This window comes from Amia ocellicauda, chromosome 18 (genome assembly GCF_036373705.1).
Source record: "Amia ocellicauda isolate fAmiCal2 chromosome 18, fAmiCal2.hap1, whole genome shotgun sequence".
In the NCBI taxonomy this organism is placed as follows: Eukaryota; Metazoa; Chordata; class Actinopteri; order Amiiformes; family Amiidae; genus Amia; species Amia ocellicauda.
In genome coordinates this window covers 27210532-27238048 of record NC_089867.1, presented here as the reverse complement: position 1 = coordinate 27238048, position 27517 = coordinate 27210532, and the positions used below count along the sequence as shown (strand labels likewise).

The 27517-nt window shown below is 42.1% G+C and overlaps 1 protein-coding gene across 4 annotated transcripts; it reads left to right on the top strand.

Moving 5' to 3' along the window:
• On the top strand, positions 1–22106 carry usp48 (ubiquitin specific peptidase 48). Of its 4 annotated transcripts, none has more exons than XM_066690469.1 (27): positions 1–855; positions 1744–1861; positions 2463–2604; positions 3525–3652; positions 4221–4345; positions 6349–6457; positions 6942–7075; positions 7360–7442; positions 8037–8219; positions 8331–8465; positions 8816–8965; positions 10263–10463; positions 11582–11696; positions 11929–12071; positions 12550–12624; positions 13364–13488; positions 14284–14406; positions 15597–15658; positions 15983–16093; positions 16481–16614; positions 16772–16878; positions 17050–17154; positions 17367–17549; positions 18452–18577; positions 19279–19327; positions 20736–20762; positions 21348–22106. In XM_066690469.1, the coding sequence occupies exons 1-27, from the start codon at positions 722–724 to the stop codon at positions 21368–21370; spliced, it is 3150 nt and encodes a 1049-aa protein (XP_066546566.1). In that variant the 5' UTR covers positions 1–721; the 3' UTR covers positions 21371–22106. The 4 variants fall into 4 exon arrangements, with proteins under 4 accessions (XP_066546566.1, XP_066546567.1, XP_066546565.1 ...); XM_066690470.1 differs by having other exon boundaries at positions 1741–1861; positions 8040–8219; XM_066690468.1 differs by having other exon boundaries at positions 1741–1861.
• Positions 22107–27517: the final 5411 nt, after the last annotated feature.

Below are 27517 nucleotides of genomic sequence, written 5' to 3'. Positions count from 1 at the left end.
GCACGCACGCCGTACGTCAGTACTTCGGTCCCCAAAACAAGTTTGAAAGTGAAGGATGAAAATACTGGCGAGAGAGACAGAAAAGAGCCAGCGATCAGCGCCCAGTTTCAAAACACACCGTCTGTAAAGGCAGCCCGTACAAATGTGCAGAGATACCCGCGGGGAAGGCGCAGGAGGCCCGGCAGCGGAATCATAATGCGCGCCGACAGAGAGCCGGAGCAGCGGTTGACAGACTCGCTCTGAGCAGCGATTGGGATAAATGTCCGCTTTCTAGAGCCTTCCATCCCGCGCCGAGGTCCCTCATCAGCGGCATGAAGACGGGCTTTCCCTCGGAGCCGGCCGCGGCGCTGTTTCACGGGCACCGGTAACCACGTTTCCGATGGAAAAACCCAAAAAAGCGTCTAATTGATTCCGGCATAAGTTTGCATGTGAAAGAAGCAGACATTACCGGCATTCAGACGCCTGTAGCGCGGTGCTGCAGTCGGACACGTAGTGCACCGCACGCAGACAATCCTATATAGTGTCTATATGTAAATACGGCAGGAACTACATTCATCGCCCTTTGTCGAGGTACAGGGATAACATGCACGACTGAGGGGGTTTCTCCAGGTGTGTGCGAGACGACAGCACGGAGAAAAGGCTTCTTTTCGCTGTAGGCCGAGAATCCCCGGTGTCGCCCGCCTCGCAGCCCCGGGATCGGCGTGCGGTCCTCGGGCGGGCAATGGCGCCGCGTCTGCAGCTGGAGCGAGCCGCCTGGCGCTGGGTGGAGACGGTGAGACCCGAGGACGTCGCAGCGGAGCACATCGAGACGGCGTACCGCATCCGGCTGCCCGGGTGCCAGAGGGGGACGTGCAGGTACACGCCGGTCCACATCCATGATACCGGACACCACGGTGCAGAGGGTCTGCCTCGGACACATGGACGCACCTGTGCACTGTCCGTAACAGCTGCTGTAAACAGCGGCTCTGAAAAACAAGCAATGCGTCCAGACCCCCGTGTCCCTTCTGATATCACTGATAACGTTGCGTTTCAACAATATACAATGACACTTCCCGAAGGACTGCAAAGTGTTTTTTTTTTTAATCATATTGTCGTTTCCTATATTTGCATTTTTTTGCGGAAATGTTAGCCAGCGTTGGTGCAGACAGGATGGTTTTAAAGTGTGTCTGGAGCAGATGCGGACACGCCTGTCTCTTGGCCGGGCCCAGGACGCCCACACGTGTCTGGACAGCCCCAGAAGTCCTCAGTGCCTCCGGTCCCATGAGCCCTGTCGTGTTAATATGGGCACTAAACAAGCGGCTGCTGCAAAAGCAGTTCATACGGTTTATCACTTTTGCACGACAGTTTCACACATCCACCTTTCTGAAAAATATTAAATGTGTCAGTGCTGTTTCCTTGACTAAAGCAATGCTATGAAGTTGTATATATTCTTTAGTGCGAAGTCTAGACACTTGACATTTGTATTGTGTATCAGTTCTGTAATGATTGTGGTAGGAACCACATTACATTTTTCATACTGTTTCACATCCTGATCTTTCATCAAGCCTAAAGCACAGACATGTCACAGGCATTTGGATTGTAATACTGTACAATTAGACAAAAGCTAAATGTCATTATTTGAAAGAGAAACTAATACACACGTGGATGCATACAAATGTACATCAATACGTGTATAGAGACAGATGTTGTGTTGCCAACATTTATTATAGTTGTATCTGTGTTGTATCCACATTTTCCTAGGAGGAACTGTAAGGGGAATCCCAATTGTCTGGTTGGTATCGGAGAACATGTCTGGTTGGGAGAAATAGACGAGAATTCCTTCCATAATATCGATGATCCGAATTCAGAAAGAAGGGACAAGGTACCATCTCTCTTTCACCCATGTTTCACAGACCTTGGTTAGCAATAATCTTGGGAGTACCCTACCTCAAATAATATTAACATGTTTTATATGAGTTTATGAAGAAGTTGGACACATTTTTGATCTTTTGTGTAAATATTTTTCCTTATGTAAATCATTCTTGTTTCTCCATAGTTTTGCAGAATATTTCGGCATAGTATAAAGTATTTCTGCAAACAGATTGTGAAAGTGTCCAGGTTAAATAACGCTATGTACAGAGCCGTGAAACTAAGTGCTAATAAGTCTGCCTGGTTAACTCCTCCACCGATTTGGTTTTGAGAAGTTTCCCCTAAACTAATTTACGTTTTTTTTTTTAACTGTCACAATTATCCAAATGGATGCAAGATTTTCAAATTATTCAGACAACAAAAACCACAAGGTTTTACGGGACATAGGTGGGCAAGTGTTTGGTATAGACCTGCCCTGAGATGAAGGCCCAGATTTAATCAAAACTGAATCTCTCCTCCCTGAGGCAAACACTAGACCTCTCGCTTGGCTGTAAATTATATCAAGAAAACAGCAACTTTCTGTTAACCAACGTGTGTTTTGTTTCCCCCTCTAGAATACATTTGTAGGACTAACAAACCTTGGCGCCACTTGTTATGTGAATACTTTCTTGCAAGTGTGGTTTCATAACCTGGAGCTGCGGCAGATGCTCTACCTGTGTCAGAACCCGCGGGCCGAGGAGCACGACCTGGACTTAGGTCAGAACTCAGCCTGCTTTGTTTATGGAGAGTCTATTGAACCTGGTATTCATGCCTTTCTGCAGAAATAACAAACTGTTCCTTTAGAATCATCACTTAATGTGCTTTACCTGCTTGGCAGAAACAGCCTTTTCCAGTTTTTACAGCTGCTTCTTGCCTCCTGATGAGCTACATAGAGCGTCACTAAGGTCATCAATTTGTCATCATGTTGTAGAGATGCTGTTCATTTTTCTGGCAGTTCAAGTTTCCTTTTGCTATACGACTTCAACTGTCATTGTCACAGACGTCTCATGTCAGGGACACTCTGCTCCACAATGATTTGAAGTTTCTATATTTGACATGATAGATAGTTAAACATACTTTACATTAGGGTTGTCAACAAGACAGATGCTTAGATAATACCATGATGCCAAATTTCAGAAATGGTCCTGAGGATTGAATTTGGTAATATCGAAAACTATCGAAGTATCGAAGCATACTATATTTAATATAGATATTAAATGCTGCTATTTTTGTCCACACAGTGACACCACACACCTCAGGTGGAAACGATGCAGTTGCCGGTGTTGTAACCAATTCGGTGCATCTCTATTGTATTGTTGAAAGATGTGTGCTGCTGATAGCACTGTGCTCGTGGGAGAGGTTTCAGTAGTCCTTGAAGGACAAACACAATTTGCAAAACATCCTGATCTTCTGCACCTGTAGATTTGTCAGTTACTACAGGGACAGTGTCCTACAACTTTAACAGTTGTTCAAATGAAATTATGCCAGTCAGCTTACAGAACACCAGGAGGATATCGTGTGCATTCGCTCAACAGGATGCTTTTTGATTGTGATGTTTCTGACTCTGTTATTGGTCCTGTGAAAATGAGTACCTGTCTATGGGAAGTGAAAATTAATGCATCGCATTTGCCCTGCAGATTACGAGCCCCAGACCATATGTGAACATCTGCAATACTTGTTTGCGTTACTGCAGAACAGTAACAGAAGATACATTGACCCCTCGGGTCTGGTGAAGGCACTGGGACTAGATACAGGGCAACAGCAGGTATGGTTTATCCAAACAGTTTGGGTTATATATGCTTACCGAATGCTTTACTGTCTCATGGTCAGGTATAGAGTCTAGAGTGCATGCTATAGTAGCTGTCAATGTTTGTTTGGCTCGTTTACTTCAGTGTTCTTTGTGAATATGTGTAGACTTCAGGAACTATCGAGTCATCATCAGATGAATGCATGTCAAATTCACTTTGGAGGTGACAGAAATAGTCATAAGGATGCATGTGTAAACCATTCGAACAAGCGACTCACCGGCAAACAATCATCCATTCTTCAAAACAAAATAGGATAAAAAAAAACGACAAATCGGAACCAAGGCCGAGTAACATCAGACAGCCTGGATGAATGTTTCAGTGCTCCTAAACTAGGAAGAGGATGGTTTATAACTAGTCTTCTCCCTGGTTAGCACATTTGCTCATCACAGCAGAATAATTGACCTAGAGATCAAATATTATACTGCAGCAGTCAGAGGCAGAACAGGAGCCTTTACCAGTTTCTAATTTCTGTCTTGAGGGGCATGTATTTCTTCCTCTTGCTCTAACAATTTATTATGCCGACAGGACGCCCAGGAGTTCTCCAAGCTCTTCCTGTCCCTGTTAGAAGACACCCTTTCCAAACAGAAGAACCCTAATTTGCACAATGTCATTCAGCAGCAGTTCTGTGGACAGTTTGCCTATGTGACTGTGTAAGTCTCGCACTCTTTATTACCACTGCTATTACCAAACCCCAATCTCTTCCTGTAGCGCCCCCCTCTCCTCCTGTAGTTTCGATGTTGCCCCCCCGCCTCCACTCACACTCACATGAGCACACACACACACACACCATTAGACAGGTGTCTAAAATAAAAACCTGTCCGCAGTGAGAGTCGGTGTTGGCATTATGGATGGGCCTGACCCTGGGGCCACGGCTGTCTGATCTGTAAATGACAACCCTGTGACACACAGTTAGGGAGACGCACGAGGAATCCACTCTCCCGCTGCTGTGGCCTGTTTATCAAGAGTCCGTTCTTGAAAAACATTCCTGACATGGGCAAGACGACCTGTAAGGAGATGAGCGATTCACTCGAGTTTATATTAAGAACATAAGAGTTTACAAGAGCCCCATCGTGCTCGTTTGGTATCCATTAATAACTAAGTGATCAAGGATCCTATCCAGTCTGTTTTTGAATGTTCCCAAATTGTCTCTTCAGCCACATCGCTGGGGAGTTTGTTCAGATTGTGACACCTCTCTGTGTGAAGAAGTGTCTCCTGTTTTCTGTCTTGAATGCCTTGAAGCCCAATTTCCATTTGTGTCCCGGGTGCGTGTGTCCCTGCTGATCTGGAAAAGCTCCTCTGGTTTGATGTGGTCGATGCCCTTCATGATTTTGAAGACTTAGATCAAGTCCCCACGTAGTCTCCTCTGTTCCAGGGTGAAAAGGTTCAGTTCCTCAGTCTCTCAGTAGGACGTTCCCTTCAGACCTGGAATAAGTCTGGTTGCTCTCCTCTGAACTGCCTCTAGAGCAGCGATATCTTTCTTGAAGTGTGGAGCCCAGAACTGTCCACAGTATCCAGATGAGCTCTAACTAGTGCATTGTACAGTCTGAACATCACTGCCCTTGTTCTCAATTCTACACTTTTGACAATATACCCCAGCATTGTGTTTGCCTTTTTTATTGCTTCCTCACATTGTTTGGATGGAGAAAGTGAGGAGTCCACATAGACTCCTAGGTCTTTTTCATGCGTTACTTCATCTAGTTCTATTCCTCCCATAGTGTAATTATAGTGGACATTTTTGTTACCTGCGTGTATTACCTTGCACTTGTCCATATATTCTTAAAAAAAAAAAACTTCCTACCGGCACTTCAGCTGATCATGAAGGGGTTTCATTTGCTTATTTATTTTCATCTTTTAGGAATGAAGCAACAATCCATGTCATATAAACGCAAACCCAAGGTGTTGACATCTAGACACCATGTTATTTATAGCCAATCATGACAGAGATTTAAAGGGCCAGATTATGAATGTGTTTTAGTATCGTACTTGCTGTTTAACTGTAGTATCGCAGCATTTAAAAATGTAACGGCTGTATGTCTGTATATGTAATGTTGAAAATAAGTGGCAGTGTTTACAAATTGTCAGAGACATTCAATCTTATTTTATTTTGGAAGAATGATAAATCTGTAGGTTGCCCCGAGCAATGTCCTTGCACAAACTTTATAGGTCTGTTTTATAAAGCCATGGGTCTGGAATATTCCAGTTCTAATCACACAAGCTCGTCCTGCCTAGAGCGCAATACGTAATGAACTTTTATTTATTGCAAAAGGACATATTGAAAGAGGGCAACAGGAGTTTATTGGAAGAAATGTCAGGCTTAATGAAATTTGTTCTTTTACTAGATTTATTTTGGTTATATATCGGGTTTAATCTTTTGATCCACACAATATTTTTACCTACTTCTGGACATGGATCAAACACTTTTGGTGGGAAAGTTGGGGGGTTAAATCCCAAAGTAAGTACTTTATTTTAATTGTACAGCAGGGAATGTTGGCAGAAACTTTTGCAAGCATTCATTTTGCAGATTGACTTTAAATGGCCCCGTTGCCCTGCTACAGAGTGTTTAAGATGGATCTCTCACTAGTAGGTGATGTTCAAATAAGGCAATGCACGGCATGATTCAGTACCTGACCTGTTGAGCTTTGTCTGATTTCAGGTGTAACCACTGTGGCCGCGAATCTCCACTTCAGTCGCGCTTCTATGAGCTGGAACTCAACATTCAAGGGCACAAGCAGCTTACCGACTGTGTCACTGAGTTCCTCAAGGTAATGTATGATGCGGCTTCAATCCACTGTACTGTGTGCAGTCTTGTAGTGTGACGCACATTCATCAGTTTCTGGGAGGTAAAAACCTAGAAATCTGTGCAGGCGCTGTGAAAAGTGTGCATCCCTCACCCTTTGTCTGGACTCGATTCCTGCAACTGGAATATTTACAGCTTTCTCTTTTAGTCTCTTATGATTTGCCTTTTGATTTAATTTCTACCTTCCAAAGTGGGTATATAACACACTAACAGGGGTTTGATACGGACGCTATTACCACTGATTACTGATTTCAAACACCATAGCAATTTGGTGCGACTGGTTGATGACCGAAAACCATTTTCATTTGTAAAAGTGTGCCAACTGATTGGGTAATTTCCACACGACCAGAAAAAACAGACAGAGTTCAGGCTGTGAGAAACTCTCCAGGTGGCTTTATCTCTTGTGCAGGATAGTCCTATTGTTTCTTTGCCGATTTGTTTTCCTGCAGGAAGAGAAATTGGAAGGGGACAACCGGTACTTCTGTGAGAGCTGCCAGACGAAGCAGAACGCCACCAGACGGATCAAGCTGCAGAGCCTCCCTCGAACCCTCAACCTCCAGCTCATGCGCTTTGTCTTCGACAGGTGATGAGTGGAGCTGTCGTCCCTGGGTCGTCCTGCCACGACCGCTTTTCCCACATGGAGGTCTTGTAGTGACCTCAAGTATGAGAGACGTGTTATTCACAAACTATAAGCCATAAACCATCGCTTACATATTTTAAAGTAACTGACATTGATTCAACATTTAGTCGCCATGAAACCAAACTGCTAATGTTAGCTTATAAAGAACACATGTTCATCACTATGAAAGGCTTTGTTGTCAATTGCAATGTTGCTAATAATTTATTTTGTTTATGTAATTTCCTTAGGCAAACTGGTCACAAGAAGAAACTGAACACTTTCATTAGCTTTCCAGAAGTCCTGGATATGGGCCCCTATCTGGAAGGGAGAGGTAAGCACCCGGTTTTAATTTCATATGAACAGGACTTTGTGTCTGACTCTGACTGTCACTTCAGATGTTTGGTGACAATTATGACAATCATTTTGACAAAAGCAGTTTTTTTTATACCTTTTGTGTGTCTTCTTGAAGGCAACAGAAGACTTTACAAAGCTTAAAAGTATAGATGGTTGACAGAATAACAGAAGCTTGATTTTGAAGTCACCAAAAGGCAGATTTCCCTTTCCCAAATTTGCCTTTTTTCTCACCTCAGTCAGGCTTCCCGTGGTATTAAATTGATTTGCACTGACAGTGTCCAGTGGTTTCTCAGTCAGGCAGCTTCGCACACCATCCAGCAATAAGCCTTGGTATAAGCCCCAATTTATATCCTTTCCATGGAGTTGATTCCTAGGTTATAAAACCTTCTTCTGGGTATTGTGGGCATCAATATTTTATATCAATTTTGTAAATAAACAAAAGGGCTGTGCACTATCATCTGGGTGATGATTTTAAGATGGAAGACCCAGACTCTGGACTCATATTGGCTTGTTTACGAAGTGAACACGGTGCAGAGTCAGTGATGGCCACTTTGGATCTGTGTTGTCACAGCAGGTGAGAAGTGCATCTACGAGCTGAACGCGGTGCTGATCCACAGAGGCGTCAGCGCCTACTCCGGTCACTACATCGCCCATGTGCGCGACGCCAGGACTAATGACTGGTACAAGTTCAACGATGAAGAGATTGAAAAGATGGAGGGCAAGAAACTGCAGCTTGGAATAGAGGAGGATATAGGTATATATGTAATTCTTCACCCTGTTGAGTGTACCGAGTTGAAAACACGTTCACATTTGGGATCGCTCCGCTTACGCATGCCTGCTCTCTTCTGTTCACGTTGCTTTCTAGCGGAAACTTCCAAATCCCAGACGCGCAAACCCAAGTGTGGGAAAGGGTTTCACTGTTCGAGGAACGCATACATGCTGGTGTACAAGAGACAGGGGGACGATGACAATCAGGCCGAGGTTAATGTTCAGGTACCAGGTTAGTAGAGGGATCCTTTATGACTAATTTCCTGCTTGAAAATGACAGTATTGATATGGTATATTGACCTGACAGAACTATTTATAATGCCTTTCATGTTATAAGTACAAGAAATCTGTAATAATGCTTCGGTATCTAATACAAGCAGTCAACTAGGCCTTCTGAGAACAAACATACCCTTAACTGATCACATTAACTGTATAAACGCAATTGTGTGACATCCCCGTCAGTTGTGTGATGATTTCACGTAACGTAGCCTTTCTGTGACGCGATCAAAAGCATCGCCGCCATCTGCGGTCCGCAGCGCCTGGGACCTGTGATGGGCCGACCCTTTTCATTCCCATCTGTAGGCTTTCTGCAGAAGCTGGTGGAACGGGATAACAGGAAGTTTGAGGAGTGGTGCGTGGAAATGGCCGACATGCGCAAGCAGAGTGTAGACCAGGGCAAAGCCAAGCACGAAGAGGTGAAGGAGCTCTACGAATTGTTACCTGCTGAAGACGGTCTGTAAAAACATTCTCGTATGGTATCACATTTCTGAGAAAAGTCTAAAGTGGGGATGAGCTTTATTACAGGGATGTCTGGTAATTAGTCGTATGGAAGGATACTTGGCAGTGCTTAGTCATCTAGTTAATAAGCTAATATATGGTTTAACAAAGAATGTATTAATTGCTAATAGTGTGTTGTCTTTCTCAAGCTTGGCTTTGGAAATTGTATTTCTATTATCTTAGACATCACTGTAAACAAGTAACTGAAATAACGCTTAGTAACAATGTAGAAGCTGTGATTAATTAGAAAGGAAGCTAATTATGATGAGGCGGGAAAAGGCTGAAAAATATTTGTTGGTTGTTCCCAATTCCGTTGATGCTGCAAGTCTCGTTTGGGCATGTTTTCACACAATCGTGTCAGTCCATGAAAGGAGAACGGGTTAACCAACATGCCCGATTCAGTATCAAAGAGGAACACCCCTGTGCACTTGACATTGTATTGACTCTGATTATCTGATTTCAGTATTTTTCATCCCCCTTTTTTATTTTTATAAAAATACCAAACTATTATGTATACTTCATATTTAATTAGTGTTCCCAGTGAACATGAATGTATTGATGCATTGTCTGCAATAGGTTGCTATTGAATAAATCGCTTGCATGATTAAATGTCAGTTGCCATGTACATCACATTGTGCTGTTGACTAGAAATGCGCATCATTTGTCAATAATTTGACTAATTGAGATGATGGTACTGCAGTGGGATTGAGCAGCCTACATGCTTTAAGAGCCGGCGATATCGCCCTCTTGGGGCCGGAGGACTGAAATACAGGTTACAAAGTCAAGACGAGAAACGCCATGCTCTAGATGCAACTGCTAATAAAACCAGTTTCTTTAATTTGCAATAGCATTTGACATGTCATTGGCAAACAACTGCTTTGAGAAAATACATACTTTTTTGTTAAAATGTTTTATAGACAAACTTGAAATGCAGTTCATGTATGTTTTAAATGTAATTACCTTTCAGTGCTAGGTGCTCTCTGTATGTAGGTTTGGAAATAGTTTGTGTGTAAAGGACTAATCAGAGGGCAATGATCTGTCAGATTATAAACAATCAAAATTATTTATTTAAATGACTTCTGCTGAGATCCAATTACTGGGAAATCACTTACCCCATCCTTTGTCTTTGCTGTGGCCCCGTATCTCCCTGTCATTAATGGCCTGAATTGTCTTGCAGTACTAGAGAATGACGGACATGCTTCGATTTGCGTCTGTCTGCGTCCATAATCCGTCGTTTCTAATCATTTTGTAGGCCAGCCCTTCGAGTTCGTTCCGCTGGAGTGGCTGAAGAAGTGGCTGGACGACTCCACTGTCACCAAAGCCATTGACAACTCCAAGTTCATCTGTTCCCATGGGAAGCTACACCCAGATAAGATCGGAGACGTGAAACGGATATCTGTAAAAGCGGCAGAGATCATCTTCAATAGATACGGAGGGAGTCCTAGATTAGACGGTAAGCGTCACTTTATCGGTTTCAAAATCTTTTTATGGCCTTTATCGTACACAAGATAAAGCATTTAACAGATTAACCCCAGCCAGTTCTCGGTGTCCCTGTGAGCATGTTGTCGTGGAAAGCCAATGGCAGACTTCAGATTACTTTCTTTGTCCCGTAATCCTTTGCTCACAGTAAACGCTGTGAGCTGACTTTCTGTTTAGGAGCGGTTAAGGTTTTAAACCTCAGATCAATTTGTTACTGAACATACACCAAACATAGATATGAAAATGTGTAAATGATTAAATTGCGGTTTATTTGCTGGTAAACGGAATATATGATTAAAAATAATAAACACCAATTTAATTGGAATGTATTTATTTATTTATTTATTTATTTATAAAATTCTGATGCTCTTAGCTCTTGTTCATAGTGAATCAAAAAAAGCAGAGAATGTTACTTTTGGGATGTCTGCATCAATCACAGGGTGATGGTCCCTGAGGTGCAGCGTCTACAACAGGGACAACTTATTTAAATGCTTAGTGACCAACTGTACAGCACTTTCCATCCAAAATGCAGATGACTATTAACAGGTAGATACGTTGAAGGGAGAGAGACAGGAACTACAAACACATGTCCAGCGTCAACCATGACCTTCCCAAATAAGGAGGATTGCTCGGGGAGTATTATGTACACTATATAGGATTGTTATTATGTCTATTATATAGGCTAATGTCTCGGAAAGGGCAGATCTCATTTTATACTGTCATTACAGTAATCGCATGAACAGGAATGGCATGTATACTGTAGTTTCTCTACACTGCAGTAAACTAAAACCAGCCCTTCCCTCTGGGCAATAATTGGTTACTAACAAAATGTGAGAATTCAGATTGAACACAGAGCACACTAGATAATATACATAGCAGAAGTTAAATGAAAGTGTGCTTGATCAGAACAGGACGTAACGGTGTTTAAAGCCAGAATGCGTCCATGTCCACCTCTGAGCTCAGTTTAATGTGGAGTGGACACACCGGTCCTTTGCATCTCAACTACACTGCTCTGAAGGACGCAGAAGTGTTTGAAACTTCAGAGAGTTTGTATTAAAGGAAGTGACATGTACTTTGTTTCCTGTCCGCTAGGCTCCGCCCTCTGCCAGGACTGTGTGAAGCAGAGATGCAGGGTACTGCGACTCAAGAACCAGCTGAATGAAGATTATAAAGTCATTTCCAACCTGGTGAAAGTGGCAGTAAACGGGTAACCGCAGCTCGCTCATAAGATCGTCCGCACACACTGCTCTCACTCAGACAGTGTATACTCTGAGCTAATATTACCGTCAGTCTGATCCAGGGCAGAGGGTCTCCTTCGTTTTGCTAGAAGCCTCTTGCAGGTGCTCAGTTAAACGCTGCCTGCAGGTAATGGTTAGGTGGGTCTCAGTCTTGAAATGTGAAGTTTTGTAATGGCAGGTGTGTGGTCTTCATCTCCCCAGTAATGAAGGATTCTGGATCGGTAAGGCCTCTCTAAGAAGCTGGCGTCAGTTGGCCCTGGAGCAGCTCGAAGAGGAGGAGGAAGAAACCAAACACACTAATGGCAAAACCAACGGACAGGGACCAGAGGTGCTGGGGGCCAAAGGTAGGTTTAAGTTCAGTGTCATCTAATAAAAAATACTGTTGATGCTTCTCAACTTCAGGCAACAGTTTAATTGCCAGACGTAAAAGCATGTTTGAAAGGCAATGTAACTGGACTTTACAACACTGGAATAGTTTGTTTTATGTCAGGGTTGGCAATCCTTTTTTGGCTGCAGTGCCCCAAGTCTCTTTTTTTTGTTTTGTTTTTTTTACGTTGCGAAGTGCGAAGGGTGCCAATGATAAATTAGGGATTTAAAAGTGTAAACAGGCTAAACGGCAATTTTTTAAAACAATATTTTTAAGCAAAAATGCCAACATAACATTAAGGTCGTGTTTATGCAGCACAGGTTTATGCAGGTCTGCGTGGATCTGTGCTTCTCCACCACTGGAATTGGTGGAATTCTGCAGGTCTGTGCAGAACTGCGGAAGTCTGCACAACAAGAACAAAATACTAAAATGTAATCGCATTCCCTTTGAAACAGATGGGTCGGTTCCTGAGAGCAAGGAGGACAGGGAGGAGAACCTCAATTTCAATGAAGACATTCTCTGTCCACATGGTTCGTTGTGAAGCCCTTTGTGTCAATTTCTGCTAAGAAATCAATAATAACGTGCCCTGTGGATTGGAGCGTTGCCATGCTGGAAGAGTTTGGATTGTGTCTCGCCTTCTGTTGCTCTGCGATGAGGTCTTTCCTTCTTTCTGCCCTGCTGACATCACCTTTGAGACAGTTCCTTGTGATACTTCAGCAATTCTTACAATATTGTTATTATTTATTAGCACCCTTATCCAGGCTGACTTAGTTCAAACAAGAAACTGATTAAAGCATTATGAAAGTGCAGGAATACTTTAGTACAAAGTACCGTTTTTTAAATACAATGAGCTACTGAGTGCAGACATCGTCAAGTCTTAGGAGGTGCTAAAGGGAGATTTGCATGTTTGACACGCCAGTCGTGTGTAGCGGCCACGTACTTTGCAAACCTGTTGTAGGGCCCTTGCATTTCCATTTTTATGTCCACTGCCTGAAGCCTGCATTTTACAACATAATCTAGTTGCTCTGCTGTGTTTATATTAACTCATGTAAACATGGCATTGGATAGATGTTTTGTACAGGATCAGTTGTTACAGCACTGAGCATTTCATTTCCTGCAGGGTTTCTAAACTGTTACTGTTACACTGGCGATGGGCTGGTATTGTGCATGTCCTGCAATACCACCACCAGGATAGGCTTTGTGTGCCAGAATTGGCCCTGCTGTAGCTGGGTATAACACGGCTCAAAAATGAATCTTTGACTTTCAAAGGTGGCCTTTGCATATCAGAAAACGAGAGGAAGCTCATCACCACTGAGGTCTGGGACAAGTTGAGGGTGTACTTCCCCAAGGCCCCCGAGTTTTCCTCCAGCCAGGACTCCTGTCAGCAGTGCATGGTAAGTGATGAGCCGTGCGCCGGGGGCAGGTGGTGATGAATACCAGCCTGGGGGTTTGGTATCGAGAGACCTCGTGAGGACATTAGAATCTTCCAGACCAACACCGTCCGTTAGAGGTCAGCAGTCCACACCTCTCGAGGAAAGAGATGCTTATTTAGTCAGCATTACTACATTCTTTAGAGTTCAAACATGTTCAGCCTAGAACAGCCCACATTAAAATGATCATTATCATCCAGTCCTTTATCCCTACAAGATAAGAGAGTCGAGTTAGCAGGTTTACTAAAGAAGAGAGAGTATCAAGGTCAGCTGACTGTACCCACTTTGATGGGTCACACTTGATTAAGTGCCAGGAAGTGACATGTTCTGAGCACATGCTTTGAGAACGGAGTACAATTCTGACATCCTGCAGAGCTGCACGATTTCTTTTCTGTTAAATACTGTTGTTATCCGATATTTGTATATTTGATTTTCTAATAATTCTCGGTCATGGCAGAGATTTGAGCACAGCTGCATGTGGGATAAAATCTAAATAAGCATACGGTTAACAAAAATAAGAAAATTATACGGAGTTAACTGTCCATTTAAAACACAAAGCAACCACTGTTGTCTTAACACATCTGACTTTTCCAAAGTGCGTCTCATGTTTTTGGGCCCTTAAAGATTTTTGGGGGGAGGTGTTCGATATAACCTTCCTTGAGTGACGACACATAAGTAACTGTAATCTTGTTATATTGGCTTGATGGTGCTGATATCCAATTTGTGCTGCTTACACGAGGTATTCGACTCTGTTTCCAGAGTCTAGAAAGGGAGGGGAAGGAGAATGAAGCCCTGAACAGGATGATGGCCCACGAACAGAAGACCTCTCTCCTCAACCTCTTTCATGATAAAAACAGACCGACGCTCCAGAAATGGCCTCAGGTAGGATCCCTTAAAGCCTCTTTCTGTGTCCAGTTTGAGTGTGTGTAAAGGGTCTACATAGATCAATCAATATCATGTGAAATAACCTTTGCTCACTTGGCCGGAACTTGATCTTCTGCAATGAACCAAATTTTCCTTCTGAGCAATTTTATAATCAAACATTAGGGTTTGTAATCTATCATATGAAATGACTGGGGAACATGACAAAGCCTGGACGTGTATTATATTGCCAGGTTGTTGTGAACCATGGGAATCCTCATTTCCATGTGCTGCTGTATCTTGACTGGAGGGTCAGTGCAAGTTTACAGGAAAGACTGTTTCCGTGAAATGCATCTGAACCTGAAAGTGACTGGGATGGGGGTCTCGGGAGGTCTCGGGCTGAGGTCACAGGGTTGTTTTCACAACATGAAGAATGAATGCTGTCTCTGTGCTGCAGACAACACGAACAATCGCTCTTTGTGTTAATACAAATGTCACAGGGGTTTTTATTGTTTTATGAAACATGAAACCTCTGTTAAAGACTTAAGTAGCATCAAATAGAGATACTGTATTCAGAGCACGAACCGAAAAATGAACCCTTTTCCAAAACAAACACTGATATTTTTACACGAGTATCGAGCGGCTTGGTATGAATTGTTGCTCGACGTTTTATTTCAGGTGTTTCTGTGCACGTCTGTATGTGGTCTATACTGGAAGTTTTGTGTTTTTAAGTGTTCTGCCTCTCATCAACCATTGAACCAGCATGTTGTTGAATTATGAAAACTATAGCGTTTTAACTCCCATTCCAGATTTGCAGAAACATGAGGACCAGAGCTCTTTTAGTGTATTTTTATTGCTCCCAGGCCGACCCCCATCGTGTCACAGGCGGCACAGAAGCCAAGACGTCCGTCGTCATTTAGTTTTTCTCCAGGGGCTGATGGTGCCTCTTCTGTACTGGCAGCTCAGTGTGTTACAGAAAACATGGGTGACTTCTTGGCACCTGCAATGTTTGTTTGTACGGTGACAGAATTTGGGGGCTCTTTAATTTGCAAACTAGTTTAAACATGGAGCATGTCTTAAAACTGAAACACCCTTGTTTTCTGTAGGTATACAGTCTCTCTCCGCAAACACTGCTTTGAAACTAGATTTTATCTTTTTTGATTATATTATTGTTCCTTTGTTTTATTTTATCGTTTTTTTCTTTTCTGCAGGAGACTGATGTTCTTTACATTGTTTCCCTGTTTTTTGTGGACGAATGGAAAAGATTTATTAGGTAATTTACTGCTTTATGCATATATACGTGTTTGAAATATGCTACAAGACTTAAGTGTATTGATTTTCTCATGTTTTGATTTCAGATTTAAATAAATGTAATACCTTTCTGTACTTGTTCCTTAGTTAATCCTAATTACATTTAAAATAATCTAAGGAATTCTCATAATAGACCAGACACACAACAGATATTAATCTTAATGCATGTATTCATTGAAACACCATATTTGTGTAATGTGATTTTTAATTGATTATTATTATTCTCCCAAATACATATCGAATATCATCTAATCTGATCCTGTATCTTGCGTTGATCCTGACACAGGAGACCGACCCGATGCAATCCCGTGTCCAATGTGGGGAACAGCATCCTGCTCTGTCCACATGGGGGCTTCATGTTCACGTTTGACTCCATGGCCAAGGGAGATGCCAAACAGTGAGTGTTTCATCCATCCGTGTAGCTTCAGAGAGTATACAGGCATCCACAGGGTTCACTTTAAAGCCCGCTTATGTCTGAATAAAGGCATTCATATCTGGCAATCTCTTTCCAGGCAACTTGTATAGTAATAATGTTCAGTCAATCTTTAGTGTTAACATCTCACCCTGAGCAGTTTAAAGTTCAATAGTCTGTTTTGTGTCCTTATTACGAGGGTGTTTTCATTAGTTTTATTTTAGTTTTGACTGAGTGCTGAGTGGATAAATGTTGGAGATTAATAACGATAGAACTTTGACATCGATTGTTGTTTTTATTATGAACTTCAGGTCTGGGTTTTGTGAATGTTGTGATAATGTCTGTCATGTCTTGCGTCTTTCCTTCGCACAGTATAGCTCTGTTATGGCCCAGCGAGTGGGAGGCCGTGACTAAGCACTTCCTCGTGGATGAGTCTATCCGCGTTTACAGGCTGGTAGAGAAATGCCAGGACGACACGGTGAACGTGGAATACAGAACGGATCCAGGTCAGTGCAGTTCCTCCGCCATTGAAGTGTAATGTACTGTCCAGGCATTTTACAGGTTTTGTATTCAATTCCTGCATTGAAATATGAGATGCACATCTAATATATAATAAGACTGGTTCTGTGATTTTTATTCGTGTTCGTTTGTGCTTAACTTCAGAGCTGTGTCTGGATTGCAGAGAAGGACTGCTGTTTCAGCAGCAGAGAGACATGCGTGAATACACTCAGGCCACGGTGTACGTGCGCAAAGTCCTGGACAACAAAATGGTGCGTTTGAAATAAAAACGTTCTTGTCCAACGGAGATTTAAAAGACCCGAACATCTCTAGTGTCTCTCTCTTATGCGGTTTCACTGCCCATATAATCATGATGTCCCTCCTGAGCGGTTTGGGGCCGTGCAGGTGGCTGCCTCTGTGGCTCTAACTCCCTCTGCCTGCAGGTCCTGAAGGAGGCCGCGCCGGAGATGAACGCCAGCGGCTCCGAGGCAGAGGATGAGAGGGAGGAGCCGAAGGTCGAGGGAGAAGGCGATCCTGATTTCAGCCAGGTTAGCACCTTTCATTTGTGTTCGGTACTTCCCATCACTCCTGCAGACACTCATCAGGCCCTGTATGCCTCTGCCCAGACTGTTCTCCTGTAGTCACGACAAAATGCATTAATATCCTCTCTTCACTGATGTCCTGTGAAACAAACTGAACTCGTTGCTGGTATTGAGAAGTAAATTTCTTTTCACAATCAACATTTATCTTCTGCACGCAGTCGAGCGACGGAGCGAAGCGTCAGAAGCTGTGCGACTCCGGCGTGGGCCCCGGTCTCCACCTAAGCACCTTCGTCATCCCTCAGAAACCCGGGATACGCAGGAGCACGCGGCACCGGAAAGTGCGCGGAGAGAAGGCTCTCATAGTGTCGGCTAATCAGACACTCAAAGAGCTCAAGATACAGGTAATGCGAGCAGAAACCCCTGGACTGAGATGTTTGTTTATTCCTTTTACTTCTCAATCTGAAATGAATATTGTGAGCAATGGCCTTTTAATTCTGTGTGGATTAATACGTACATAATGCAAAACATATATTTCTGTTAACAACGAGGATGTAAAACACAATTGCAAAATAACCTCCACTCACATCACCCTTTCTGATTGGACGGGTTGAGGATCACCACCAGTTTTATCATCATTAATGTTGCATTGTTGTTTTAAACCGATTCCCCTCAGCTTTTTTTTCCATGCAGTATTTTAGAAATTGTGGTTCATCGCTTGTCCTCTTGTGCAAATGACTTCACTGTCTGTGCCCAGTCGTTTGACAATGTGTTTGTCTTCTCCTTTTACACAGACGTGTAGCAGCTGAATAAAATGCCACTTTCCTGTTCTAGATGTGTAATCCTTGTTGCTGTGTCAAGTGCATCTCATTAATCAATTGAGTGTCAAATGGGGAGTAATGTTTTAAAGTGTTGAATCAAGCAATAATGATCATATCAGCTCTAGAAGCGGTGGGATCATTCTGATTCAACACTTACCGTGGTCTACAGAGAGGTTTTGTACCACTGCTCATTGGCTGCTCACGTTTTGAAAGGGTTATAGAACCTTCCTTTGCTCTTGGAAATTTAAATGTTTCTGCATACCTTCCCCTCGTTGGTTCGTGTTGTATTCCTTCCCTTGGGGCTCCTGTGTAATCTAATCAGTCTGTGTTATCTAAAAGCAAGCGCACTGCATTGTCATGGATGATAAAGGTGGCTCCTAGTTGGGGAAATTAAAATAACCCCGGAGATTGAATAACACTGGACTCCCAGCTATGCGTACGAATTGAGAATCAAATCCATGTGCCCGTTTCTGCTTTCCTTGCAGATCATGCACGCGTTTTCTGTGGCTCCGTTTGACCAAAATCTGTCTGTAGACGGGCGCTGTCTGATGGACGATTCGGCGACCTTGGGGAGCCTTGGAGTCATTCCTGAGTGTGTTATCTGTCTAAAGGTATGTGCACCCAACCCTGGGGTCTCAGTCTGGGGCCACAAGTTCCCATTTCCCATCCCAGTTGGTTTGGCTGTCTTATAAAGTGGATGAATTGAATGCGTCTCTTCAGGCCACAGATTGTTACAGGAAGCGCAGTTTGAAGCCATGACGTGTAAAAGACCTTTAAATAATGTTATTTGTGACTCATTGAAATAACTGCGTTAAGAAATGGGGCGTTCCAGTTGGAATAAACCCAGGAGACGTAGTGGCCCTCCAGGAAGTGTATCCTGGTAGGTTTCTTAAGTTTCCTCGCCCTGAGATGTGTATTGTGTAGCGCAGCTGTTGTGTAACATTGCCCGATCTCAGAAGAACAATGTGTGTAAGAGTAATCAGAGGTATTGTGCAGCCGGAGAATTGGAGAGCAATCACAACATGTTGAGGCGGAGGGCAAAAGGGTTCGTTTGAAATGGGGTATTGTTCAGATCCAAGACACAAATCCTGTTCTTTATTTAATCTGTTACATATATTATAATCCTTCTATGCTCTATTGTTAAAGTAACCCTCGTTTTCTTTGTAGGTCACTTCCTTGCATATTATGTTTATATGCAAATAATTATATTATGATGATGATGTTCTTGCATGCAATAGTAATACGATGTTACCCAGAGATATTTTGTACGAAGAAGGACATCATGGAAATCTGTCTTTGTGTTTTTCTGAAGGCTGATGAACCAATAGCTGATTACGCCGCCATGGACGATGTTTTCCAAGGTAAAGCCTTTCACTTCATATTGGCATTTGCGCACAAAAAGACTTCAGACTGGTGCTATGTTGATCTGTATTTCCTAGGGCTGCCACCATCGTTCTGAAAAGGCACTTACTGAACAGAGATGTGTACGTCAATATTAACCCTCAACACAGTTTCACAAACCTTCCAATTTTCACCTTTCTGTGGATGGTCACGGAAATGCGGTTTAAATGTCTGGCGCTCACGGGTGCAAAGTGCTGGATCCTAATTTCACTCCGGCTAACACAGGATTCTGCGCCACCACAGTCGGTCCAGATTAAAAAAAATACCAACTGCAGTCTAACATACCTCTGAATAAGTAGCGCAGCACAACAGTTAATAATCGTACACCGTTAATAATGCACAGAAAGTGACCTAGCTGTCGACTCGCCATTGGAGGTCCACAGAATAATCCAAGTCAATGAAAACTGTTTTTACTGCAGATTTGTCAAATTATGTAACGGTTTATACATTGAAAAGTCCAAACTTGGCAATGTTTACTTTTGCAGCACCATATTAAAACCGATATTCAGTTCCACTATTCATGTATTATGCCAGTTTTTGGTAATTAGTTTGAGGACTGTAGTCATTTGGTGATTTTTCACTGCAATTAGTACCCATATTATACGGTAGTATAATGATTTGAATTGTATTTGTCCAGCTGATATCAACCGTCAGCACTGTTTGAATGACAGCTGTAAGACTTCGTATCCAAACAGAAAGTGAACGATCTCAGAAGAGCCAGATTTAAAGAAGCGCAGCCGTCCCAACTCTCCCTTTTGCGCCACTTTCGTGAAGATAGACAAAATCTGTGCAATTGAACGGCGGGTTTGTTTTGTGAGTTATAAGGCATTGATGATCAATTGTTTTTGAAAGGATCCCATTTTAAAAAGTATGGGTTTGTGTTCAGAACTCCAAATAATATTATAGCTCTGAGGCATTAATCTGCATTAATTAGCTTTCAGCCTCGGTCTTTTATGGACGTTTCCTCCTGTTCTTTCATACCATGTCGTTGAGCAGGGATTACTTCAAACTACTCAATTTTACTCACTCTTTAATGTATAGACTATGGACATAAAACTAATGAAGTTACATTTCTGATTTCCTCCCATGACTTGATCTACTGTGTGACTTGAAGTACTGTCCCATGATTTTAACGAAATTAAAATAAATCCACAGTAAACATCACGTGACAGTCATTGTTTGGTGTGAGAAACAAACAACCCTTGGACCCGTGGAGTGTCTCCTGTTTCCTTGTTCTAGAGAATGATTGATAGAGGGCAATTAAACTGAGCCACGGCTGTTTAATAATAACCCTACAGATAGGCAGGAATTAAGTTTTATATTATTTTAATCCTCATTAATTTCTTGTTTCTGTTTTTCCATTTCCAGTATGTATGCCTGAAGAGGGGTTTAAAGGTAAGCATTTTAATTGATCATTTCCACACCTCAGACGAGATTCAGAGAGAAGATCATTGAAATACACCAGCATTCAGAGTTAGTGTTTATAGGGATTCCAGAACCCAGAACCCCAAGCCATCGTTTCATTTCACTCAATACGAATCGCAATCCTTAACGTTTCTCTCAGTGCCTCTGTGAAATAGTGTGAGATCTACTTCCTGCACTGCTATTGGAGACATTTGAGCTTTCCTTGTTGTTGTCAAGGATAATATTTTGTCTCCAGCAGGCAAATATAAGCCTCTGATCTCCTCTTTTCCTGTAGCTGTTTGCTATCAATATTTGAACATGTTTTTGAATTGTTCATTTGAAAATGGTAGCTCAGTCTCAATAGACTGATTTCAAGTTAAATTATATAAATTCATACTTCATTCATTCAAGTCTTCCCAGGTGACTTACATGATTGTCCAATACTAGCATATAATGTCGTGGATACAGAATTTGATAATGATGTATATTTAACAGACTTGTATATTGATTTTCGTGTAAAATGTCAAGACCTGTAAAACCTCTTCACTGGGTAAGACAATGCAATGACTCTTTTAGGTACCGGCCTTCTAGGGCACTGAGAGAAAACAGTCTGCAGCCGCGAGGAAGAGGAAGGATCGTCGCACAAACCAAAACGCTTGGCCTGGCTGAAGACGGCAGGACGCTTAGTTATTTTCATTTTCTTTGTGTCTGTATTTTGCACTCCGATTAATCACAACTTCATAATCCGCTCGCTTTTAATATTTAAAGACGTTTGTGCATTCTCTCAACGGGCCGGAGACACTCGCCGCGGCGGGACGTGCAGCGAGAGGGTCCTCGCTCTGGATCGGAAGCAAGCGAAGCAGTTTTTAAGAAGAAATCATGGTTTTTGTGTTTGTTCTGGAGAAACCGATGGAACACCCCCCCACCCATCCGAAGGTCAGACTGGCTGCAGCTTCTTGGAGATTCGGAGAACTTCAGTAAACTACGCATTCGCTATTAGTTGCTCATAGCAAGTGCTTCATTCATGTGACAAGTCAGAAATCTTCATTTTTTATGACACAGAATGCATGAGCAATTTTTAAATATTGAAAATGTAACTGTTTCTGGGGTCTAAAATGCGGGTTACACCCCCATCCCCAACTCGCCTTTTAGGAACTTGGTTAGGAAAAATAAAGGTATTGGGTTTCCTCTGTTCTCGTTCTCGTTTCCTTGCAGACATGGCGTAGACGAACACTGCGATCAACAATAGGAGTCGGGCATTTGTCTTCTGTTCTGTTTTTTTTTTTTCTGTAATTTCTTTCATATTGGCAATAAATTTTGTTCTCCAATTTTAAACGTATATCGGCTTGTTCTTCTTACAATAATCTCTTCTATTCCTGATCAAGCTGTTTATGGATCTCTTAGACCGCCTTCCAGTGAGGAGTAATATTTCACCGAGTATTTTACAGATCGTCACACCCCTGAGGATGGTAGGCAGACATCGCTGAGATCGACAGCATTTCTTTCGTGATCGTTTATTGTGATGGACTATGAATTATACATAATCTTAAGAATTATGACTTCATAAAGATTGACTAATGAGAGGCATGTGTAATATACTTAATTTATTAACTAAATAGCATGTTTAAAATTCACCGACAAAAACAAATTTGCCAAATTGCAGCCAGTTGGATGTGAATGACTGCAGCCCTGTCTTTGCGTTCCTCGGAGTGAATCCTTTGGTCTTAAATGTTTATCATTGATTGCGATTAGGAATGTTGCTTGTTGGCTTGAAGCCACTTTGAAAGATGAAGGAAGTCCCAATTCAATACGCTGTTGTTGTTTTCCATGTAACACTTTCACCGCAGTCTTTCCATTCACCTGAAAGTGAGGGATGATATTCCAGACCTTCGCTGTTTTCACAGGTTCCTCGGTACTTAAGTGGGGACAATAAGGGGCCTGAGTCAGTAATTGCCTGGTTCCATATCACGCTGGAAACTGGATGCTTTGACTGTGAGGTATTAAATTCATATCCAACGCCCTCTATTGTGAAGTATTGTGAATGCTTTTTTAAACCCATCTGTATCGATTTCCCACCCTGTTTACACATCAGTGTCCCTCGCATGGAGGTCGGGCAGCCATGCCAGCTGTGACATCGATACCCACGTCGGAAGGATGCGCTGTGCATCTCTAGGTAGGTCACGACTGAAGTCTCTCGTCTCTGCTTTGGGTTCGTTGTGCTCTTTAAATGACAGATCTGTTTGTTTTGTGGAGCCCCTGGCATTGGCTTGCAGCTTGTATTACTGGTTTTATTTGTTTATACATTTCTGGATAATGTGGAAAAAAATATTTAATTATTTACTTATGTATTACTTGGTTTCATTTTAAATTTTTGTAGCATGCATTTTTTCTTTTTTCCTTCTTGGTGCTGGAAATGCAGGCTGAATTCTCACTGGTGTGTCGTTCCTGTGATTCCATTTGGAATAGTTATCAAATAGTTCGCAAAGCATCGACTGTAGCCGTTCCTGGTAACCTGCTCATTAGGGACGGTTTGAATCCTAGTCAGTCCTCAGTCCTGTGTTCGTGTTGCACGCGTGCTTCTGACACATTTCTCTTTCCTAATGCGTAGGTAGTGGGTGACCTGATAAACGGGGAGAAACTTTATATTGATGGATACCAGTAAATCTTGACTGTAAGTCCACAAGCACAATACAACAATGGTGCAGGAATTTAAAATGATTGTGATCAGGCTTGCCCTTCATCAGAGCAGAGGCTGGGTTACAAAGCAGCAGAATGAACAAAGGGTGGATTGTACATGGATCTGAAATGAAGGTGCGGACACCCCAGCACTCGTGCACTGCTGTGTAGGACCCGTGTTTGATCACATAACCCCGACAAACTGCCATAGAAAATTAAACGGACAGACGTATTTCATAATTAAAAAGGAAATGAACAATCATAGAAATGAATCCTTGTTGTGTTTGTGTGGCATTATTTTAATCTGTTACCCCATAACATTTGTTTTAAATAGTTTTTTTTTTTTTTTTTTTTTAAATCCCAGCTGACTCTTTGATCCAGTGTTGATTTATCCTAAAAGGAAACCTTGGGTTCCAACAATATGTAACTGGTGGATACTTGTATGTACATTACTGCCTATCTGTGTGTGTTTGAATCTGATCTCTTAAATTGACTTAATCTTTTTTACTGATCCTTCAAACAAACTAATCAAAGTTAAATGAATAAAACCCTGAGCTTTAAATGCTGAACAGTCACTTTTTTTATTTTTTTATAAATCTATATATTTTAAGTGAAGAGCTTTTCTGAAGGAAGTCAGTCGTGGGACTCCAGGTTGGTGTTTGTGAATATTTGGCCTTTGGTAGATGAGATTGTGATCCTTGCTGGCCAGGGGGGCTTTTTTCTGAACCTCATGAATATGTAAATAAGTGCATTTTCTCTCTGCAGCCCTGGTCCCCTGGTCTGTGGAACCTCTGCACCTCTACTCTTTAACATCTCCAAACCCACCAGGTACATTAGCAGCCATTAGAAGAAACTGCGGGAGACCAAGTGAAACCAAACCGCCTCTTGATCTTCAGGGGTTAGTGTTTGTAGCGAGAGGCAGGTGAAATGAAATGAGGCCTTCCAAACGGCCACAAACCGATTTTTTTTAAAAGTCAAATGTTTTAAACCAGCCAGTTCTGTTTAAAGCAAGACTACATTAACATACAGTTAGAGTTGTATAGGAACCTGAACTACAGGAGAACTGTTCTGGGAGGCGATGATGAGAGGACTGAAGCATCCGTGTTAGAGGTTCCTCATGTCAGGGTGTGGTTACGAGCCGTCCATCTATGAGCCAGATCCATATAGAGTTACTCCCCCTGTAGCGCTCCAGAAATGTCATTGGTCCGCCTTGACACACAGAAATGTCATTGGTCGCCTGTTGACACAAAGAAACAAACCTCTATTAAACATTAGAATTAGCAACAAGATCCATCACAGGTTTGTGAAAAACTGCAAATAAGCTGAAGCCTTTATTTAGGTTCCACACATCTCTGGATCCTCCTATTTCTTGTGAGTATGAATCTGCAGAAATCAAGTGTTCCAACAAAATGTATCTTGTTTTTATTTAATTAAATATGCCTATAATTTGGAGTGTATTTTCTTCGGTTTGGAACACTTAAAATAGAGGTCAGAAACCAGCTATTTCGGAATGAAATTATATTCAAGGGCAATATATTCTGTCAAAGGGAAGTTAAATTCTCTTTGGAATGAAGTTATAGAAATATAGGAGTTTGTTTTTATTGGAAATATTGTTCTTAAAATCATCTAAAAATGTGAAATGTTTTTTTCCTAAAGGAAGTATTTTCCAAATTCAGTCTCTTCTGTGGTCTTGACATGGAAAATCGGAGAGAAACAAGAATATCTCCCAAGCCTGGGCTATCCTTCTAATTCTTTATTTTTCCTGAAGAGTAACTCGGTTAGTGTTCCAGTTTTTATTCGTGAAGAATATGGATTAAAATACGATATTGACATTCTTAATTCGGTGAGGATGAGCTGCATTCTTAAGTGCCATGTAAATTTGCTTTGACCTGTTCTTTTGTTATCTGAACTAGATTTGTTTGTATCTGAAGTCATTGCAGACTACTGGGACGTTCGGCACTAGAATTGTCGCCGATTCCTCCTAAATGATCAAATATGGTTTTCTCTCTTGGGTTGGGGTGTGATGCCAGCCTAACGGTTATTACAGATGAGCTGCAACAGAATTGAGACCTTTGAAACCTACTTCACGTTTCTCCTTCCAAGGGGCTCCTCGACTCTGCTTGTCCTGGACCATCCCTCCATCCCAGTCCCATTGTGTATCAGTGGGCAGTCCTTAACTGGTACCTATGAAAGCAAGCCTATTAAAATAACCATCGGGAAGCTTCCTATTATAGGTTTCTTGTCTGCAGTGGTCTACAGTCCTTCAGGACAGACATACAATCATCTGTTCTCACCTTGCTAAATCTGAAAGGCGAGAGAAGGCGAAGGAACCCTATTGAAACCCCTAGTGTGAGATGTTCTTTTCTTCACCCTTCAACTGTCAGGATCTGTTTTGCCCTTTTTCAGGGAACAGTGGTCCAGGAATCCCTGACGGCCATGATCGCGCAGGTAGGGATCCACAGAGCCGATATTTGTGCCATAATTATGCTCTGGTCTGTAACCAGGAGGGACGGTGTGAGAGAAATCCATTCCTAGGTATTAGATGGGTAGTAACGGTTGTTTTTTACAATTCGCTCCCTGCTGAAAGAACAACTGAGAAAAACTGAGGAAAAGTCTGAAACCAATTGAATCTCTTAGTTGTGTGAGTATTTCCCCAAAGCACAGTTGTTCTTAGTAAGAAAAGAGTACAATGGTGTCGGTTAGTGATTTTGTGATCTGACCTGCTGAGGGCTAGAATGTAGTTGCCAAAACTGCCCCCTAGAGATTTGTACAATTATATACAAGGTTTTAGGTTTCTTAGGAATTTTTTCATCCTGTAAATCTGGGCTCCACACTTCAAGAAAGATATCGCTGCTCTAGAGGCAGTTCAGAGGAGAGCAACCAGACTTATTCCAGGTCTGAAGGGAATGTCCTACTGAGAGACTGAGGACCTGAACCTGTTCACCCTGGAACAGAGGAGACTATGTGGGGACTTGATCCAAGTCTTCAAAATCATGAAAGGCATCGACCACATCAAACCAGAGGAGCTTTTCCAGATCAGCAGGGACACACGCACCCGGGGACACAAATGGAAATTGGGCTTCAAGGCATTCAAGACAGAAAACAGGAGACACTTCTTCACACAGAGAGGTGTCACAATCTGAACAAACTCCCCAGCGATGTGGCTGAAGAGACAATTTGGGATCATTCACAAACAGACTGGATAGGATCCTTGATCACTTAGTTATTAATGGACACCAAACGAGCACGATGGGGCGAATGGCCTCCTCCTGGTTGTAAACTTTCTTATATTTCTTAATTTACAATTAGTAACTTATTCAGGTCTTTAGCAGGTGGTGGGTTAAACTGAGCTCTAGGCTGTGTGACTTTTTCTTCCTACCTAAACAGCAGATTTCACCAGCTCTGCTCTGGGAGGATTACAGGGTCTTTGTTTCTGTTCAGTTGAGACCTTTATTACTTATCTGTTTACGGAACCATATACCGATTTAATTAGTTAAGATCAATATTATCCACAACCACTTCCTGAGGACGCTATTAAAACGCAAAGTAAGGGGTTTTCCATGGCCAGAAATCGAAACCATGCTAGACGATGGTCAACCTGGGCCAGATCTTGTTGTTTTCACCCATTTATTGAAGCTGAATATAGTTAAAAACTGTTATTAACTCAATAGTGTCTCATTTGTGTACTCTTAAAGCAAGTAGGTCCATGCCAAACTCTGTGTGTTGTAGTGTCACCTGTTAAGCATAGTTTGGGCACCTATAGGTGAGCAATGGATCCTTCGCTAAGCTGAGGACAGACTGAACTGGGTTTTCTTGTTTGAATTGTGTGTGGATTATGTATAATACACTAAGTATAGGTCGTGTAACAACAATATAATCATACTGTTAATTAAAGCAATACTAACAAAAGGTTCTATTCTGATGGTTAAGAAGAATGTCTTAACTGTCTTATATACGCAGCGCTTTGTCAAACTGGTCGTGGGTTTTTCAATGGAAATTCATTCATTCATTCATATTCATTGCCAAGTTCAAAATGTTTAATTGTAGTAATACTATTTGACAGCAGGGGG

What these genes read in the sequence shown, in the direction of transcription:
- usp48 (XM_066690468.1), top strand. Translation starts at nt 722, where the DNA reads ATGGCGCCGCGTCTGCAGCTGGAGCGAGCCGCCTGGCGCTGGGTGGAG. An exon ending in TAGATACAGGGCAACAGCAG is followed by an intron (nt 3,653 to 4,220) that starts GTATGGTTTATC and finishes TTATGCCGACAG; the next exon opens with GACGCCCAGGAGTTCTCCAA. An exon ending in AGGGAGTCCTAGATTAGACG is followed by an intron (nt 10,464 to 11,581) that starts GTAAGCGTCACT and finishes CCTGTCCGCTAG; the next exon opens with GCTCCGCCCTCTGCCAGGAC.